The following is a 17,679-nucleotide window of genomic DNA, read 5'->3' on the forward strand; positions in this document are numbered from 1 at the left end:
TGCCTCCCAGCCCCACTTGAGCGCTGGAGCGGAGCCGGCCAGGCATTCAGCACTTCGCCAGCAGCACAAGGTGCACAGCGGGACCGGGATCCACCCAGCCCACGGCAGAATAGGAGGGTCCTTGGCAATCAACATGCTGTTTTAAAACCCACAGCCGAGCCGGCTCCCTGCCCGACCTCGGCATGTGATCAGGCTACAGGCAAGCAGCCCCGAGCCCAAACCCAATCCCTAGCGGTTTCTCCCGGCTGCATCGCCGTCCCACTCGCCCACTAACTCCCAGGTACGGGCGAGGGGCTCACCGCAGCCATGGTGCCCTGTGGCTCCCCGGGGACCACTCAGCCCCGCTGGCACGTGTCCCAGCGTGGAAAGAAAAATAAGGTTCGGATGTCACCTCCCCAGTCAGGAGAGGAAAAATCTTTCCAACAAAACACACTTTTAATTCTTCACTGAGCATAGCTCGTGTTGGAGTCCCCAGCCCCACAGATTCCTGGCCAAACAGGGAATTTTCCACCTACATCAAAGCAGAGCTCTGTGCTTTTGCAGAGACGGACGTGGAGGCCATGCCCTGAGCACCTGCCTGCCTCCCTGTTTTGGAAAGTGTTGGTGGCTATGAGGCACCACGCAGGACCACTGCTCTACATCATGCCATTCCAGTCTCTCCTGCTTCCCCAAGTACCTTACACACTGTGAGGTGTAGGGGACTCAGGGGAGTTTCCCAGGGCTAATGGCCCTAAAGCCATTTCCCCTTCTGGATACATGGAATGAACTCGTGACACATGTAAGGGTGAGGAGGCTGCTGGAGTGGGGGTTTCAGGGCATGACTGAGCCCATACCAGGGGGTAAGGGGAGTTTGGGCTGGCATTCAAGAAGATATCTCCCAGGGCTTTAGAGTTGTAAGGCTATCCTGGCCCCACCACTGCCCCCTCCTTCTGCTCTGTGGCTGGGGGAGTTTCTGCGGGGCTGCAGTGAAATCTCTAGGGTTATGGAACTCTCCATGGAGCTGGGCAGCTCTGTGGGGTTAGTTTTAGAGCTCTCCCTGGGGCAGTGGGCAAGGAAGCATGCAGGAGGGGAGCCAAGCCCTGCATCCCAGGCATTCCCCACAGTACGTTCTTGGTGGACCCTGCCCTCACAAACTTACAGCCCAGTGAAGGGGGGTAAGAAACCATGGAGCAGTGGGCAGCAACCTGCCTCCCACTTGAGGGAAGGCACAGAGCAGCTTAGGGGACTGGTATGAAGTGAGGATGTGGAATGACATGAGGTGCCCTGGAGCCAGTAGAGCAGCACTGGGATGGTGCTGAGAGGAGGATGACAAAAGCTTTCCTTACTGCCCTCCGGAGTCAGGGGCTGCCGCATCCCAGAGGAAGTTTGAGCACTTCAGTGAATTTAGGGAGCCAGGATGCTCCTGAGGTGACTCAAATCTGGGTTTGACCCAGTGAGCTTGCTCCAGCTAACCTGGTGCAAATGGGTCACGGCAGGCACAGGGGCTTGGGACATGTTGGGGCTTGGAGGAACACCGTGCGGGTGCTTTGTCTGTGTGCCTGATCATCTCACCAGGACTACCCCTGCCCTGGGTGGAGAATCGCCTCCCTCAGCCCCTCTGGGTGAGGGCTTGGTGGAAGCACCTCCCATTAGCTTATTAGCCCAATTTGATGCACTTCAAAGGCGAGAGCAGAGCCAAGCTCCAGGCCTGGGGGCAGGAGCTGCAAGCCCTGGGGACATTAGTGGCAGGCAAGGGGGACATGAGGGCAGCCTGGGCTGGCAGTGGGGATGGTGGGAGATGCCTCCGGGAATCTGCACTTCCCAGAAAGGGACTGGTTTCGGGAAGGCATTGAGGCTGAGATGTCCCTCACCTGACATCAATGGGACCATTACGGGGCCACTCAAGCCGCCTGGGAACCTTTTTGTCTCCAGCCAGGTCTACTTCCACGGTAATTTAGGGGCACTTCTGCCCTCCAAGTCCACAATTGGAGGGTCATTTGCATCTAAAATGGGAAAGAGGCCCTTTAGCAGCTTGTCTGCTCCTGATAACGGGTGCTGGGTGCCTGCTTGGGCACTAAACCCGCTAATGCAATCAGCAGGTCCGGAGGCTCCTGCATATCAAAAGTCTTAGGATCTCTTATAGCAGCCCCCCGGCCACAAACCTCCCCTCCACCACCTTTCATCACTGCCGGGGTTTCTGTCAACCCGTTCCTGAGAGGCCCTAGCCCTTGGAAACCCCAAGGAGCAAAGATGGAGAAGGGTCACCAACACTCCCCGAGTGTTGGAATGGACACATCGCTGCGTCTTTGTCTTCCTCCCTCTTCAGCACCTCGCTGCTGAGGTTTCCTTTCCCCATAGGGCTACACGGATGAACTTTTGTCCTCACACCGGTCGTGAAAGAACATTGCTGTGGACAGGCTGGGGAGGGGGCTGCAGAGCCTGTGCAGGGCAGGAGCACCCACAAAAGCTGTGACTCATGTGCAGGGTTACTAACAACATCTGAAAGGAAACTGGCTGGGGCAGCTCTGGCCCACATTCCCTGTACCAGGGAGTGTCACCATCCCCATCCTGCTGTGAGGTGTCCCTAGGGAAATGACCAGCAGACCTAGTGCCACATACTGGCAGGGAGAGCACCAGTTGGCATGCACTTAACGGGGTGGCAGGTGCTGGAGGCTGGGTGGGACAGCTAGCACCGCAGGGTGGCCTGGCTGTGGCTGCTGCATCCCTCAAGGTGTGCTTGCAGATCAATCAATGTCTCCTTCTCTTGAGAAAGCACTTTCCTCCTTGCTCATTCTCTCTGCACACCCCAGAACTCCCCCAGAGTCCCTTCCCTGGTTGTGAAGAGGACACTTCCCCATGCCCCAAGGTGTCATCACAGTGCACTGGCAAGCAGGACAGGCCTGAGCCATCTCTGTATCTGAAGGGATGCTCTGGTTGCTCCCACACCATGGGCTGGTGACTCTGTGCCCCAACTCAGGAGGACTCCCACAGGTAACTGCATAATCTTTGCTATCTGCAGATGATGGAGATCAAGCCCTGCTTGGATGGAGTCCTGGCTACAGCTCTCCTAATGCCTATCTACACCAGCTTCCCAGGTCCATTGTGGGGATGGTGTGGTGCTCTTGGATGGATATGAGGACACCTATGCAGTGGCATAGAGGTGCTGGCTGTTCTGGCTTGCCATTGTCTGGGGTGCTCTTCTGTGGCTTCCAAGCAGCAGTCACCCTTCATGGCAAACACAACTGCTTCCCTGTCTTTCTTCATACCTCACCAGAAGCACTCACACTGATGCCAGAGACTGTTATCATATGGTGCTGATGTGTGCACAGCAGCTAGGTATGACCAGCACAGCAGGAACACTCACACAGGGGGCTACCTGGCCTGGGGGGGCACCCAAGGCCCTCCAACCATCTGCACTCTTTTACAAGGAGCAGGATGGGGGACACCAAGTGCCTTCACATGGGATGGGACCCCACCAATGTTTGCCCCACACCTGACCTGGCCAGCTGGAAATGAGGATGAATATGGTCAGGAACCTCTCACATGCTGGGGAAGGAGCTCTTGAGGCAGAGCTGCTCATTGCTTCTCAGTGTGACTGGTGATCACAGTGGGATGCTTCTCAGGGAAAGCTACCAGTGAGTCACCATCCTCACTGGCCCTGCTTGCCAGATGACTCCTCCTGTGCCCCATTCCATGGCTCCTGCCAGCCCCTGTGCCCTCCATACAGCAGTGGCTGTGGGCCCATACCCCACAAGGCACTGGGAGCATGCTGGCAAGGATGGCTGGCACCTACAGGAGATGTCTTCTGGGCCTGAGGATGGAGGGGCTCCACACCCTGTGGTAAAAGCTGTCACTCTGTTCCTGTACCCTGGCTCAGTGGTGCCAAACCCTTGACAGGGTCAGGAGGAAGTAATCCTCCACTCCTTTTCTCCCTCTCATCCCACTTCTGAGGGCAATATGCACGCAAACTCTCCTGCAAAGTTCCTCCAGCCTCCCAATCAGTACACAGAGCAGTGAGAGGGTGAGGACCATCCCTGTCCCCAGAGCAGTGCGAGGGATTGAGCCCAGCCCCGCATAGCCAACAACTCACTTTGTTGTTCTGGGGCTCACTGGGTTGGGTGCATCTCAAAGAAAGGATGTGGACAGTGTGTGCACCCACTCAGGGAGGATGTAAAGTCACATCAGGATGTGTCCAGGTGATCAGCCCCCATTCTGGGAAGGAGACCCTGGATCAAGGGACAGGTAGAGATGGGGCAGCAGGCCTGAAGTGACCAGACCTGAAAAGACCAGGTTTGGAAACCTCCCCAAAAGATTTTGCAGAGGTTAGCTCCTGTGTGGCTGCTGCAGCAAGTGGATGCCTGGCTTGGTGCAGTGGTTCCTTGTTAACATGTGATGTACTCTAGTCTTGCCACATCCAGCATGGTAGCAAGCTCAAGAGGAGCCCCTGGCTCTGCATGAGGCCCAGACTCTCAGACTGTTGGCAACAGGGAGGACATGGGATGAGGACATTTATGCCTGGGGTCTGGCATCAGGCAGGCTTGGGGCTAGCAGAGTGGAAGCCAAGCCCTGTTTGCCTTATTCATCCTGCCCAAGCCCTTCAGACACCAGAGCTCCCTGGGACCTGCACCAGCTCCCAGTTGGTACCTCTGGGCTGCAGAAGCTCAGGTGTGGATGTGCTGATGCTTTGCTGCTCCCTGTGCTGCCAGGGCTAAATATAGGCTGTGTGAACCAGTGCACAGAGCCAAAGACCCCAGAATCAGCCCTCTGGAGTGATGCAGGGTGACAGCACAAGTGGTGGTAGGGAAATGCAGGAGGGTCTGGGGTTAACGGGAGCTGGTTTCTGCAGGCAGGGCAGAGCAGCTGGACCTCAGCAGTGCTGAGTGATGCTGCTGGAGTAGTTGGCTGGCAGTTTGCATTTTGGGGAATTTCCCTGCAGCCTCGCTCAGTCCTAGGGGCTGGGTAGTCGAGGGGCAGAGCAGAGGGATCAAAGGGGCGGGGGAGAGGAGCAGCTCGTGAGTTGTGGGTCATTATCTGTTATTAACATCTGTAATCTCCCGGAGAGCAAACTGAGATTTACAGCCTGTTATTAGGCTGTTACTCAACCTCTTGTGCAACAGCACAATCTAAAAAAAAATGAATGTGATTAATAGCCCGCTAATAAGGGGGAAATCTCTCCTGTTTAATTCAAACAGCCTCTGCCTGAGCACTCCAGGAAGGTATGGGCTCTTAGCCCAGGTTCCCAGGCTGGCTGATGGGCTCCTGCTGGGACCCTCCATGTCACAGGACACGGCGCTGGACAGGGAGGCAGGAAGCTCCCTCCCACAGGTCTGGGTTCCGGGATCCCGAAGGCATCAAGGTGCAGTTGCTGTCTCCTCCTGGCACTTGTTCCACACGAAGGGGATCCCGGCAGGTCCCTGGACATCCTCTGTAGTCACCCTCTGGAAGAGATGGAAACTCTGAATCAGCTGCGGTTTTATCCAAGCATCTCACCTTTTGTTTGGCAGTGACTCACACCTGACTCACTTTGACCCCACAGCTTCCTGCCCTCCTGCCTTTCACTGCCCGTGGTCTGGATGGTGCCCTCTGCCTCCAGACATCCCTATTTCAGCTATAGCTTCACTCTTGGCTGTCACCCCCTTTTTCAGGCATCTGAAGCAGTCCTGCCTGTAAACATCTCCCTGGACCCAAAATCAGGGGTGCTCCCACTTTCCTAAACACCTCTGCTTCTTGCTCTTAGCCTTTCCAAGTTGTCCCTTGGGAGGATGGGGCCAATCAGGCAAGCATCACATGGCTGTTCCCCCTCAACCCAAATCTCTGGACATTATTTTCATCCCACTCTGCCCCCAGGGAGCTGTCTTTACTTCAGGAGGAGATTCGATAGTGCAGTCACAGGTAGAAGAGAAGATGCCAACAACCTCCTTGTGCTTTGCAGCCTGGATTCAGCCCCTGCCATTCATTCTGTCCCTGGCCTCTCTGCTGGCTTTGACCTCATGACTGAGCATCCTGGTTAATTAGATTGCAGCTGGCCCTGTTCCTCTTGGACTGCCAGTCTGAGTCCTGCCTGCACTCCTGGGATGCTCCAGGAAAGCCACCAGCTAGGACCCACTTCTCTGTATCCCTTCCCTCTCTCTGTGACATTAAATCCCTTACCTGCTTCCCTTTGGACATGCATTGTATCTGCTCAGAGGGACTTGCAAGCTCTGCCCTGGGTGAAGAGCATGAGTGCTCAGGGACTGCTGCCATCTGCTCCTGTGGGGTCTTCTCCATTCCTGGTTGAAGGCAACATCACCTGAAAATGCCAGAGCTCCAAGTCTTACAGCTGGTCTCCAGAACTACCCTCTACCTGTTCTGGTGTGGTGGGAGTGGGAAAGCATCTTTTATCACCTGCAGTCCTGGGAGGACTGGGTGGTCCCTGAAGAGCTTCTTGCAGAAGCAAGGGATGTGTTTGGGAGCAAACACACCTAAGGAGGGCTGGGATTGGGCTGAGTGGCCTAGAGGATAGTGAGGGCATGGACACCATCCATGAGCACCAGGGTAGTGGCACACTGTGGTGGGGCAACCAAGCCTGGAACTGTGATCCCCACTTCCCACACCCAGAAACCTTACCATCCCAGACAGCTTTGTTTCTCCCTGTCCAGCTGCTGGTGATCACTGGTGGTGGAGCTGCCACCTCCTGCTGTCAACCAGCACAGGGCTGCAGCAGGCATGGATTAGACCTGTGGCCCCTGGGCTCCCAAAAACATCCCAGATTGCTGCTGCTGCCAACTGGGTGGGCAGCCACACCATGCCAGCCTGCCACACAGTTGCTCAATGCTGTTGAGGAGAGTAAGCTGAACCGGTCCCAGTGACCCACGCACTTAATTAGGGCCTTGGCAGCGCCTCGTCAGCAGGGTGCCCTCACTGCCCCATCTGACATCGCTGAGTGCGGCACAGCGCACGCGGCACTGGAGCCCAGCCGCGCCGGCAGGCCTGGCCCTGCCTGCACCTCACGTGGCGCGGTGGCTGGGCTGCATTTTCCACATTCCTCTCAGCTCTGAGTCACTGACACCTCCACTGCCAAAACCCTCTCCCACGCCCAGCCATGCCAGAAGCCTGCACCGGCTCCAGTGGCCATTCATGGCTCCATGTAAGGCCATGAGCACGTGTCCCTAGTACGGGTCCTCAGGGTGCCCTCCTCTGCCCTCAAGCTATATTTCCATCCCTGGTTCCCTGCATTTTGGTGCTGGGAGTCCTGCACCCTGGATGGAGCTGGAGGCACCTACCCTTGTACATTTTGCCCCAAGTGGCCCAGGGAAGGGGTTTGTATCCTCCAACACTACTCCTCAGCTCCCCAGTTCCACACACTGCATGTGGCCTTGCTCACCTCCTGCCCCCTCCTGCCCTAGCTTGCCATAATGCTTGGCTCTTTTGAAGATTGCAGTAGTGCTGCCAACAACCTTGCCCTTCCAGTACCCAGCCTGCTCCAGCCTGGATCCCTGCTCAGGGTCATCTATACTGCCCCACATCCCCATCCAGAAACATGAAGAGTGTCACCCTCCACAGCACCAGAGCTAGCCTGACATTTACAGAAGTAGCCCTGGGTGCTGAGGATGCCATAGGCATGGTGTGCAGAGGGAGGTATGCATGGGTCTCCCCCATACATTGCCCCCAGCATCCCTTTGGAACAGCTCACTGTTGGCAAGGAACACACACCTCTCCCACTACCCATCCATTCATCCTGGAATGGCACTCCCCAAATCCACTGTAGGGCTTGGCAAAGCTGTGCCAGCGGTTCCCAAGACCTAGCCTGGTGTCAAAGTGTGGTGCAACAGTCCCCTGGCACAGCAGCAACTCCAACCCCAGCTGCCCTCCCACAGGGCTATGGGCTCACATTGGTGCCATCAGGTGCTGAGCCATGGCCAAGCCCAGGGCAGTGTGGCCATGTGTGTGGAGGCCATGTGGGTGGAGATCAAGTCCAGAGGCTACATGCCCCAGCAACCTTAACAGCCCCACACTGGGATGAGCCTGAGGGGGAGCAGATAAGGGGGGATCATTGTGCATATGGGGTGTACAGGAGTGTGGGGATATGTGGTCTGGGGTTATCCGGGGGGGTGTGCCACGTGTCTGTGTCCCCATGGGAGTGCAGGTAAACAGGACCCTGAAGTGAGCCATGGGGCAGAGGGAGGAGTGGGGGTGAAGGGGACTGGGTGAGTGGACACATAGTTGGGTTTGCATGCATAAGGGGTGTGCATGTGGATGTTGTGGGGGATACGTGATGTGGGCCTAGGTGGGGTATGCATAGATGTGGTGGGTGTGCACGGGGATGTATGCAGTTTGTAGGGTGTGAATATGTCTGTGCACGTGTGAGGGGTGCACGAGAGTTTGGATGGGGGCACCTGGTGTGTGGATGTGTGTATGGGGGACACCAGTGTTGGCATGGAGCGTTTGGGGAATGTGGGGAGGCCTGTGCATGTGTGTGGGACATGTGCAGACGTGCACAGTGCCTGGGGGGATGATATGGAGGGGTTGCCAGGCTTGTGCACACGGGTGGTGTATGTAGGCACACAGGGGTGTGCACTGCAAGATGCAGGTGGTGTCAGGGCATGTGTCCTTTCACCTGAGCTACATGCATCCACATGCCAGTGTCCCCTGTAGCAGTTCCCAGTGCACAGCAGTGTGCCAGCGAGCACTGCTGGCTCACTCAGCAGCAGGTTGGTGAGCTCTCGTGCAAGCAGGTGGCTGGGGAGCAGCCCCAATCCCTTCCTGGTGCCTCTCCCCAGAGCGGTGGCTCCAAGCCGTGACACAGAGGCCGGGTTGTCTCTTTCCGGCTTTTCCCAGCCTGTCAGGCCAGTCATGTTGAGTCTTGCTGCGATTTCCCGGATGGCTGCCTGGCACCTGCCTCTTCCCTATCCGGATGGACAAGTTCCTGGAGCACCAAGATGGGGCAATGTATCACCCTCGCTCCTGGCCTGCCTCACCTGCTTCGTGCCCCAGCTCCAGCATTCCACCTTGGTGCTGGCTGGCTCCTTGTGGTGCTGTGGCTGCCCTGCCTGCCTGCTGCTGGGCAGGCGGTGGGGAGCGGGGCTGTGAGTGCTGGCTGCGGCCAGGCTCTGAGTCACGCTGGGGCTGGGCGGCGCGGGAAGAATCCTGCCGCCTCTCGGCTGGGTGGCTGGGGCAGCCGGACTGGCTGGGCGAGTCAGGCCTGGGCGGGCAGCACAGGCGCCGCTTGTTTGCCGCCATGGCTGGAAGACGTGCTGGGAGGATCAGTGCTAGTGGGGACAGGCATCTCCCAGTGCTAGAGCCGAAGGAGAGGCGTCCACTGGGGTGGGAACTGGATTCTAGTAAGCGTGGCTCTCCTGGCACTGCCAGGATGGTACTGGCCACGCAGGGATGCTCAGCCTTGGGGAGAGCCCAGACCTTTGGCCAAAGTCATGCTGCCCGTGGAAAAACCCTTCCTCACCCAGAGCTGCCTGCAGCTCCACGTTAGGCATGAGGATGGGGTTTTAAGCAGAGGATGTAGCTGTGGCTACAGGTGGACATGTGGGAGCCACTTGATTTGTAAGCCCTGCTATGCCCACAGCCTGCCCGGGACAACTCAGGCCATGCAACCACTCCTGCCCCAGCAGCAGGTTAACTCATATGCCTGCTCACTCACCCCTCCTTCTGCACATGGGGAGATGGATGCAGAGTGTAGCAGAAGAGATGTGCTGGGTGAAGTCCTGGAGAAGCTGCAGACACCAAGACAACATCCCTGCCCAGCTCCATGCAGTCCTGGAGCATCCTTCAAGAAAAGATGGAGCTTAGCGCTCAGGTACCATGGCAATGCCAGACCCATTTCAGTGTCCCCAGCATCCAGGGAACTGTCCTGGGAACACTTCCCTCCAGGCCATGATAGGCTGTGTCTCCATGTCCTCTTTCTGGACATACACAGGCAGGACATGGGCTCTTGGTTGGGTCAGGGGAGGCTCAGGCTCAGGCCCCCAGGCATCCCAACCTGTTCCGTTTATTTTACTCCCACAACCAGTGATTAACATTGCTGCCAGGGTCTGTAATTACCCACAGCTCTCCCTGCCTGGAGCAAGGGCTACCTGGGGAGCACAGGGCCAGTCAGGGTCTGGGTGGGGCAATTCCCTGGCAGGGAACCCTGTGCTTGAAACCCTCTCTGGTACCATTGCCAGACACAAGGGCTGCATCCCCATCAGAGGGCCAGAAGGACTCCCTTCATCCCAGTCCTTTCCAGGAGCCCATCCAGTGTGGTGTCATGGCAGTTGCTGTGGCTGAGTACCAGGGCAGGAGGTAAATGAAAGGGAAACTGCTGGGGCAACCCATGGAATGGAGGAGTAGTACTGGCCAGCCCCACTTCTGAGTTAGGGTCTCCTCCCAAGGAGGACCAAGGAAGCTGGTGGAAGAGGAATAGAGTCCCACAGTGCCTGGTGTCTAGAGCCTGGGCCTTTGAGCTTAGCTCTCCTAATGCTGTCCCTTCCACCCCTGCCACAGACATCTGGTTATTGAGCCTCATAAATCCTGATGGGAGAGTGTTTGGAACCTTGTCCCGCTGCAGCCATAACCCTTCCCTGCCTGGGCTCCTGCAGCCTGCCTTGCATCCTCTTCTTGCTGGCCCCCAGCGACTGACCATGCACCAGCCTCAGGGATCCAGACTTTGGGGCCACTGATCAGTACAGATGCCTTAGCAGAGGGCATCTCATGTGGTCCTATCTAGCCTCACAGGTTGGGGGACAGCCATATTTGGAATACTCAAAGGTTCCCATTGTCCCCATAGGGTACTGGAGTGGGGGTCCAGGGATAGGGCTGTGGTAGGGGCCAGGCTGCACCTCAAGTGGGTATTTAGGGGGGGAGTCTCTGCCCACCACAGCCAGTGGCAGCTGCATGGCAGAGACAGGGACAAGAGCATTGCCCCAAATGGGACAGCAGCCATTTACATCACTGGAGGAATGTACTCCTGGACTGGAGAGGGTGGCTGTATCTGGCACATGAACATACGTGTGTACATGCCTGGCACACACACAAATGTGCACAGCATAGGTTGAACTCTTGCAGCAACATGTGGGCAGCATTTGCAACCCCTGCCCTGGCTCCAGTGCCAGCAGATCACAGCAGTGTCTAGGGCAAGGGTGCTGGACACAAGGGCTCCAACAAGTCCACCACGTCCCTGTTGTTCCCTTGTCCTCCCCGCTGTTCTGCCAGAGCCCTCACCAAGAACGATGTTTGCCTAGGGCCAGGCCAGGTTAAGCAGAATCCCTGCCCCAGCCTGTCATTTGGGTTCTAATTGGATCCCCTGCTGTTGCCTTTCATCCGGACTGAATGAAGGATGACCAGCAAGGGGAGTGTGATTAGCAGGGCAGGGGGCTGGCTCTGGGCACGGGGAGGCTTCTCTGGGCTATGTAATGACAGGCTTTTGTCCCCTCTCCTACTGCTCCCCACCATAAGCAGGTGGATGAGGATGCCCCCGGCAAGGAGTAGATAGCAAAGGGCTGAATTCATTCCCACCCCCCTGTGGTGCCACAATAAGGGAATGCCTTGGCTGTCAGAGCCTGGCTGGGGACCTGGTTCCAGCTCATTTGCCCAGCTCCTCACTGTGTTGATTGAGGGGCACATCCCAGAGCTCTCACTCCCAGGCCTTGGTATCCTGGTCCACTTTGGAAAACCCATCCAATGTCTTCAGACATTGTGTTTCTGGTGGCCAGGGTGTACCCAGGATGGGATGGATGCCTGGACAGTGAACTTCAGCTTGCATCAGTCCCCAGCCAGAGCAGCACAGAGACACACAGGGTCAGTTGCCCCCTGCACTTCTCACCCATGCAGGGGGTCAACGTGAGGGCACACATCAGTCAGCACTGTTGGGGACCCATATTTGAGCCCATGGCTGCTGGGACCCAGGGGCAGGGTCTGGTTTTGCAAGAGCTAAGCTGGCCAGGGTAGAGCAGGGAGAGAAGTGGAACCAGCTGTCACCCTGCTGTGGGTGCTGAGGATGCTCTCAGGACTTTGGAGATGGAGGTTTGGGTTCCCACCTTAGCCAAGCTAACACTGTCAGTGCTCAGACATGCTTCAGCCCTGCTGAGGCTGCAAGGACACAGGCAGCCTGGGCTGAACGTGATGAACACCGGGCCGACGCCATGCCTGCAGCCTGGCAAGCAGGCGCGTGGAGAGGCAGACAGATTGTGTGTGACAGGGTGGGGATAATTCACTGCTCCCAAGGAGAGAAATCCTCCACCTGGAAAGGAATCTGCCCCACTCCGCCCTCAGCACAGGAGACTGCGGGGGCCGGAGGGGCAGGAAGGGGTGTGCAGGTGGGCTGCTGTGCTGTGAGCCTGCGCAGGCAGGGCAGGCAGCACCTGTTGCCAGGGCAGGGCACCCACAGTGCTGTCATACCTGACCAGCACCCCTCTGCCCCATGTACACAAGTCTTGATGAACTGGTGGGATGCTGGGGAGAAAGCTGGGGTCAGTACCAACTGCTCATCCAGCCTGCATCTGCACATGAACTCTTACCATGGGCAGCATGGTCCCTGTGCTGGGGGCATGTGCTGGAGGGCACTTAGTGCTCCTGACAGCCACTATCCACCAACAGCCCCATCCCTGTATATGGGTTGGAGGATGATCCCATCAGGATGCAGAGAGATGCCCCAGCAAGATGCAGTACATGTCCATTTGTGGGAAAAGGCTGTGCCAGGCAGTGCCAAGATGGCTGGGAGCCAGAGCAGCTGGAGGTCTTGTGGGGAGGACATAACCTGCGTGTCCCAGCCCATCACCACTGTGTTAGGGAGGCTGGCTGCGTGGCAGGCCCTGGCATGAAGTGCTGTCCTTGCTGAACACTTCTCTTGTCTTAGCTTCTCCCAGGGAAGGCAGCATGTTCTTTTGCAGGTGTCCTGGCCTTGGGGCTGCCAACTGTGCACACTGACGTGTATGTGCATACACGTATGTGTGAGGATGAATATAATGACTGAATACATGTCAGTCAGGGCTAATTAGGTAGTGAGCTAGTCAGTGAACGACCCTCCTCCACTGGCTTTCTAGGGACATCAAAGGAGACAAATCAGGATCAGTGGAGACATGGGTCACACCCCAGAAACCCTTCCAGCTACACCTGAGCCATAAGCAGCCTCACACCACAGTCTGGAGGTAGATGCCTCCTGAGGGAGTGTATCCCCATCCCTGTCCTCTCTGTGCCCAGCTCCTTGCCTCTATGAGGAACAGACTGAGATGATGAGGACAACATGCTGGCAAGGATGCTGGGGTGGCCTGCTGGGGTGGGGGAGGTCAAGCAGTGAGCATGGTCCCTTGCAGCGCAGTGGCCTCAGCTTCCAAGAAGAGATAGACACGATGGGGTGCATGACTCTAATGAGTCAAAGGCACACTGGGCCATGCCAGGCACCCCTCTATAGACATGCCAAGTACCCTTCTTACAGCTGGCAGGACTGTGGCAGCATGAGCAGTGCTCTCCCTGGCATGGCCACCCTTCCCTGCTGGTCCCCGTGTCGCCTTGCTGTCCTGCCCCGCACAAACATTCCCTCACTCCCAGTCACAGTAAATATTGTTGCAGGGCAAACAGTGAATCAGCCCCCTTTGTTCGAGTGCTGCTGGCAGCCCCAGCTTGTTCAACTGCTGTTTAATGACCCTCCAGTTGTGTACCCTGGAGGTACTCATTAACCCTGGGCTGCAGATGGTGAGGAGGATGGATCTGAGCCAGCTGGGAACAGTCTGCCAGTGCTGAGGACTAGCTCTGGGCAAATTCGGGTGACCTTTTACCAGGTGCCAACGTGCCAGAGGTTTTCCCTCACACCTCTGCAAGGTGCGGCCAACCCGCTGTCAGCTCAGCATGCCCACAGGCTCACAGCCACCCCACAACACAGCATAGCACAATGGAGCTTTGCTTGAGGCAGCATCCCCTTCAGAACATCCCCTCCAGTTCAGCCCACGCTCCTGGCACGGTCATGGGTGGCAGAGGAGGTGCTGGCACTCTCAGGAGTGTGGCAGGAGGGTTTCAGAAGCCTCATAACAGGAGTTTTGTGGTGGTGGGCTGTGCAGCATGGCTCTGCAGGTTGGTTAGGACCAGATGGATGTGAGCAGTGGGACACTGAGAGGTGCAGAGTGCAGGACCGGGGTTGAAAATGGACAGCTCAGGAAGGACTGGGTGGAGCTGGTCTAAAGCCTGGTCCAGAGCAGGGAGATGGGGGCAGGTAGGGGCACAGAGCCCATCCCATGGGCTATGGAGAAGCTGCACATCCTACAGCAAGCCCTTGTTCCTAGGGGTACCCACAAAGCTCCAGAGCTCCCTGATGATTGGGCTGGGAAGGTGCAAATGCACTCAGGTGTATACAAGCAGGTGTCAGCAAGGGGCTACTCCACAGCAGCAGTGTTGGGACACTTGTGATTGGCAGGCAGGGGCTAGACTGGGACAGACCATGGATGCTGTGCTCATGGAATCTTCCTGACAGTGCCATGGGACTACTCCTGCCCCTCAGCCCTGGCTCATGTGTCCCTGGCTCTGCTCCAGCATCACCAACTCCACTCCATATTTTAGTCTGTCTCCTCCCTGTATTGTGGTCCTGGCCTTGCTCCTCTTTGTGAATCTGGTCCTCACAGGGATTTGTCCCCACAGGGCACTGTCAGCACAGCCTGAGGACTCTCCATCGATCAGCTCTGTGGCCAGCCAGTAGCCAGCAGCGCTACTGGTCCCCAAAATGGTCCCCAGCACCAGGCAGATGGTGCCCCCACACCAACCTCAGCACATGCCAGGATGCTAACTCCACTCCCTTGTGTTCCCACACAAACCCATTCCCAAGGCATTGGGCAAACTGGGCTGGTAGCAGGTGACAGCAGAGGGCAAGGGGCTATCCCTGCTCTCACCGGCAAAGCGCCAGAGTCAACATCTACAGAGGAACAGCAGCGGCTGCTGGATCTTTTCCGCTGAGAGCCCGGTGGGATTGGAACAAGGCCACGGCATGGGGCAGGACCCTGCACACGTGTCCCCGTAGGGCAGCACAGAAGCAGGCTGTGCTGCTGGTAGAGAGGACAGCATGGGCAGGACCGCAGGCTGTGGCGGGTGCCCAGCACACTGTGTAGTGAGGTTGCCAGGAAGGCCCTGATAAGCATCTAGCCTCTGTGTTTGTTTATGATCAAGGATATTTATACCGCAAAGTCCTTTAAATTTAGCTAAGCCACACCCATGTACCATCCAATGCCCACGGCCCTGGGGGAGCTCCCAGCACAGCCTGAGCCGGCTGAGCACCAGATGTGCCTCAGGACCAGAAGCCCAGAACCAACACCTACCATGGGGTGCAAGACACAGGAGCGTGGCTGTGGGGACAACGACGCTTCTCGTGGGGGCAGGATAAGGCCAGCACCCCAGACGGACAGCATTCTTGGGGATGATCTCACAGGTTCTGTGCCCATGCAGCAAGGACCCTGGTGCCATCGGGGCAGATCCACATCTTCCCTGACCCAAAACCACCTGGGACTGAGCTGGTACCTTCCTGTCCCAGTGCTCCGTGCCGTCCTGAGATCGTTATGGAGTCAGAAACAACCTTGGAGCTACGTCCTGAAATCACAGCTCAGAGCTCATCTGTGGCTGGGTTTGCAGCAGCCCCGGGGCCGTGGGGCACGCAGCGCCACCCCGGCTTCGCAGGCTTTGGCCTCTGCCCTCCTGTTCCCTCTCCAGCTGTCCCCGTGCGCCCCGGCCCCCGGTCCCCTCCAGCCGCTGCCCGCCGCCGTGGTGTCTGCCTCCCTCTGCCGGCAGCGACACACCCACTGCTCCCTGCCACCCTTCCCTGGCTGAACTCCGGGCTTGGCGGTCCCTCAGCTCTCACGCAGCACTGGTCCCCTACTAGACGGGCCCGCTGCCCCTTTCTTTCCCCCCACCCAGCTTTGAGAGAAATGCTGCATTTTGTTTCCACCCAGATTCCGGCTGTCGGATGTGTTTCTCTGTCCTCGTCACTGTGGCATCATCAGAGTTAAATCAGCAGCAGTATGGCTTGCCCCTGCCCCTCAGTGAAGTGCCAAGCAGCTTTCAGGCATCCACAGGCCTGACTGTGTCGTGTGGACACTCTGTGAGGTTCCATGAGTGCTCACCTCAGCACCCCTCAGCACTTGTAGCCTTACAGTCTGTGGCCGTGCCGCTGTGCTCATCTTATCAAACTGCTTGGTGGTCTGACCGGTGTCTTTATCAAGTGAATTCCTCGTTTGGGAGAGGGACCCAATAGGTTTGGACAGGTGAGGTCAAGTTTCCACAAGGCAAAGACAATGTGCATTAGGATCCCTCCCCATTCAGTCTTTGTTAATTAGATCCCAGCTCGGTTTGTCTTGTTTCTTCAGGACAGACGTGATGCTCACCAGCCTATGATTTCCCTTGACAGCCCCATGTCCTCCCATAAACGTGCTGTGCTTTGTCCTACACTGACACTGTTTCTTTCATTTCTGGCCTGCCCTAAAATCTCTGCCTTCTGGACAAAAAAAAAAAAAAGAAAGAAAAAGAAAAAGAAAAAAGCCTTGAATGCTTCTCTGTCTGATCAGTGGGAGCTCATAGTTGGTCAGCCTGAGCAGGATCTATCTGAATGATGATCACCTCAGCATCCCACCCCATGGGGACCATGCCTCCTAGGCCATTCCTCTCAGCCTTTTGCAGCTGTCCCCTCCATCCACTGCTTCTCTTACTGCTGCCAAGTCATATTAAGGAGCTGCAAAGCTGCACAAAGGGGATGGCTGGGTTATGTCTTGGGGACATGCAGCTCTTCATGGCAGAGCCTCGCTGTGCCCAGAGCTTGCTGTCCCTGTCCCCAGGCATTCTAGAGCTTGTTTTCAGACTCGGGGACACTCTCAGCAGCATGGGGCAGGGATATTTGGATTTTATTTGCCATGAGCAGTTCTGAAGGGAGTCACCCACCAAGGTTGCTCTGGCAAGCTCTCCCTGGAGACACACGAGCCGTTCTGGAGATGAATGGAGCAGCGGAGCACCGGCACACGCAAAGCTTCTCTAGAAGGAGACAATCCTTGTCCTTCAGGGGCACAGGGGCCCCACTGCCCGCGGGACACAGTATCCGTGAGGATGCCTCAGAAGATTGGCAGTCAGGCCCCGGCCGCTTTGCCAGCGGCTGCAGTGAGCGGCAGCGGTCTGCAGAGGGAGCCCTGCTCCTGCCCAGCCCTCCCGCCGGCGAAGGGACACCCTAGAGCCCTGTCCTCCCCTTCCTGCGCCTCACCCGGGCCGGCAGCTCCCCTCCGGGCCCCGGGCCCTCTACTCATGAGATGAGAGTGCGGGTCCTTAGCACCCGCCCGGTTCCCCAAGGGCCCTTGCACAGAGTGGGGCAAGCTGCGGGTCAGGCTGTCAGAGGACTGACCCCCACCACCCCACCCCGAGCATGGTTGACCCAACCTGTCTATGAAGTGCCCCTGCTGCCATTCTTGGGATGGGGACGATCGATCCCCACATCCACTTAGGGGGTCCCCAGCATTCACATCTGGTGCCTGAAGGCAGCAGCCACAGTACTCGCTCTGCTCAGCCAGTACCAGAGTTTTACCTGACCTGGCATCCATGAACTTCAAACACAAAAACCTCCAGCTGCCTTGTCCCACTCTGGGACCACCACTCCAAATGCAGCTGGTGTTTGTTTTGCACCAGGATGTGCTGGTTTCTCAGGATCTCAGTAAGAAAGGCACTCAGACTCTTCTAAGTGTAATTTAAAATGTTGTTTATTAGAGCTCATCCTAT

General features: G+C 57.2%; 1 protein-coding gene across 1 annotated transcript in view; it reads right to left on the bottom strand.

Annotated features, from left to right (window-relative positions):
- Positions 1-5,212: 5,212 nt before the first annotated feature.
- The window catches only part of B4GALT2 (beta-1,4-galactosyltransferase 2), a 43,641-nt gene continuing 31,174 nt past the window's right edge, over positions 5,213-17,679 (bottom strand). Inside the window, exon 7 of the mRNA XM_054165393.1 lies at positions 5,213-5,417. Within this exon, the coding sequence (XP_054021368.1) occupies positions 5,411-5,417 (7 nt within the window). The 3' untranslated portion in view covers positions 5,213-5,410. The remainder of the gene's footprint in view (positions 5,418-17,679) is intronic.

This window comes from Dryobates pubescens, chromosome 11 (assembly GCF_014839835.1).
Source record: "Dryobates pubescens isolate bDryPub1 chromosome 11, bDryPub1.pri, whole genome shotgun sequence".
NCBI lineage: Eukaryota > Metazoa > Chordata > Aves > Piciformes > Picidae > Dryobates > Dryobates pubescens.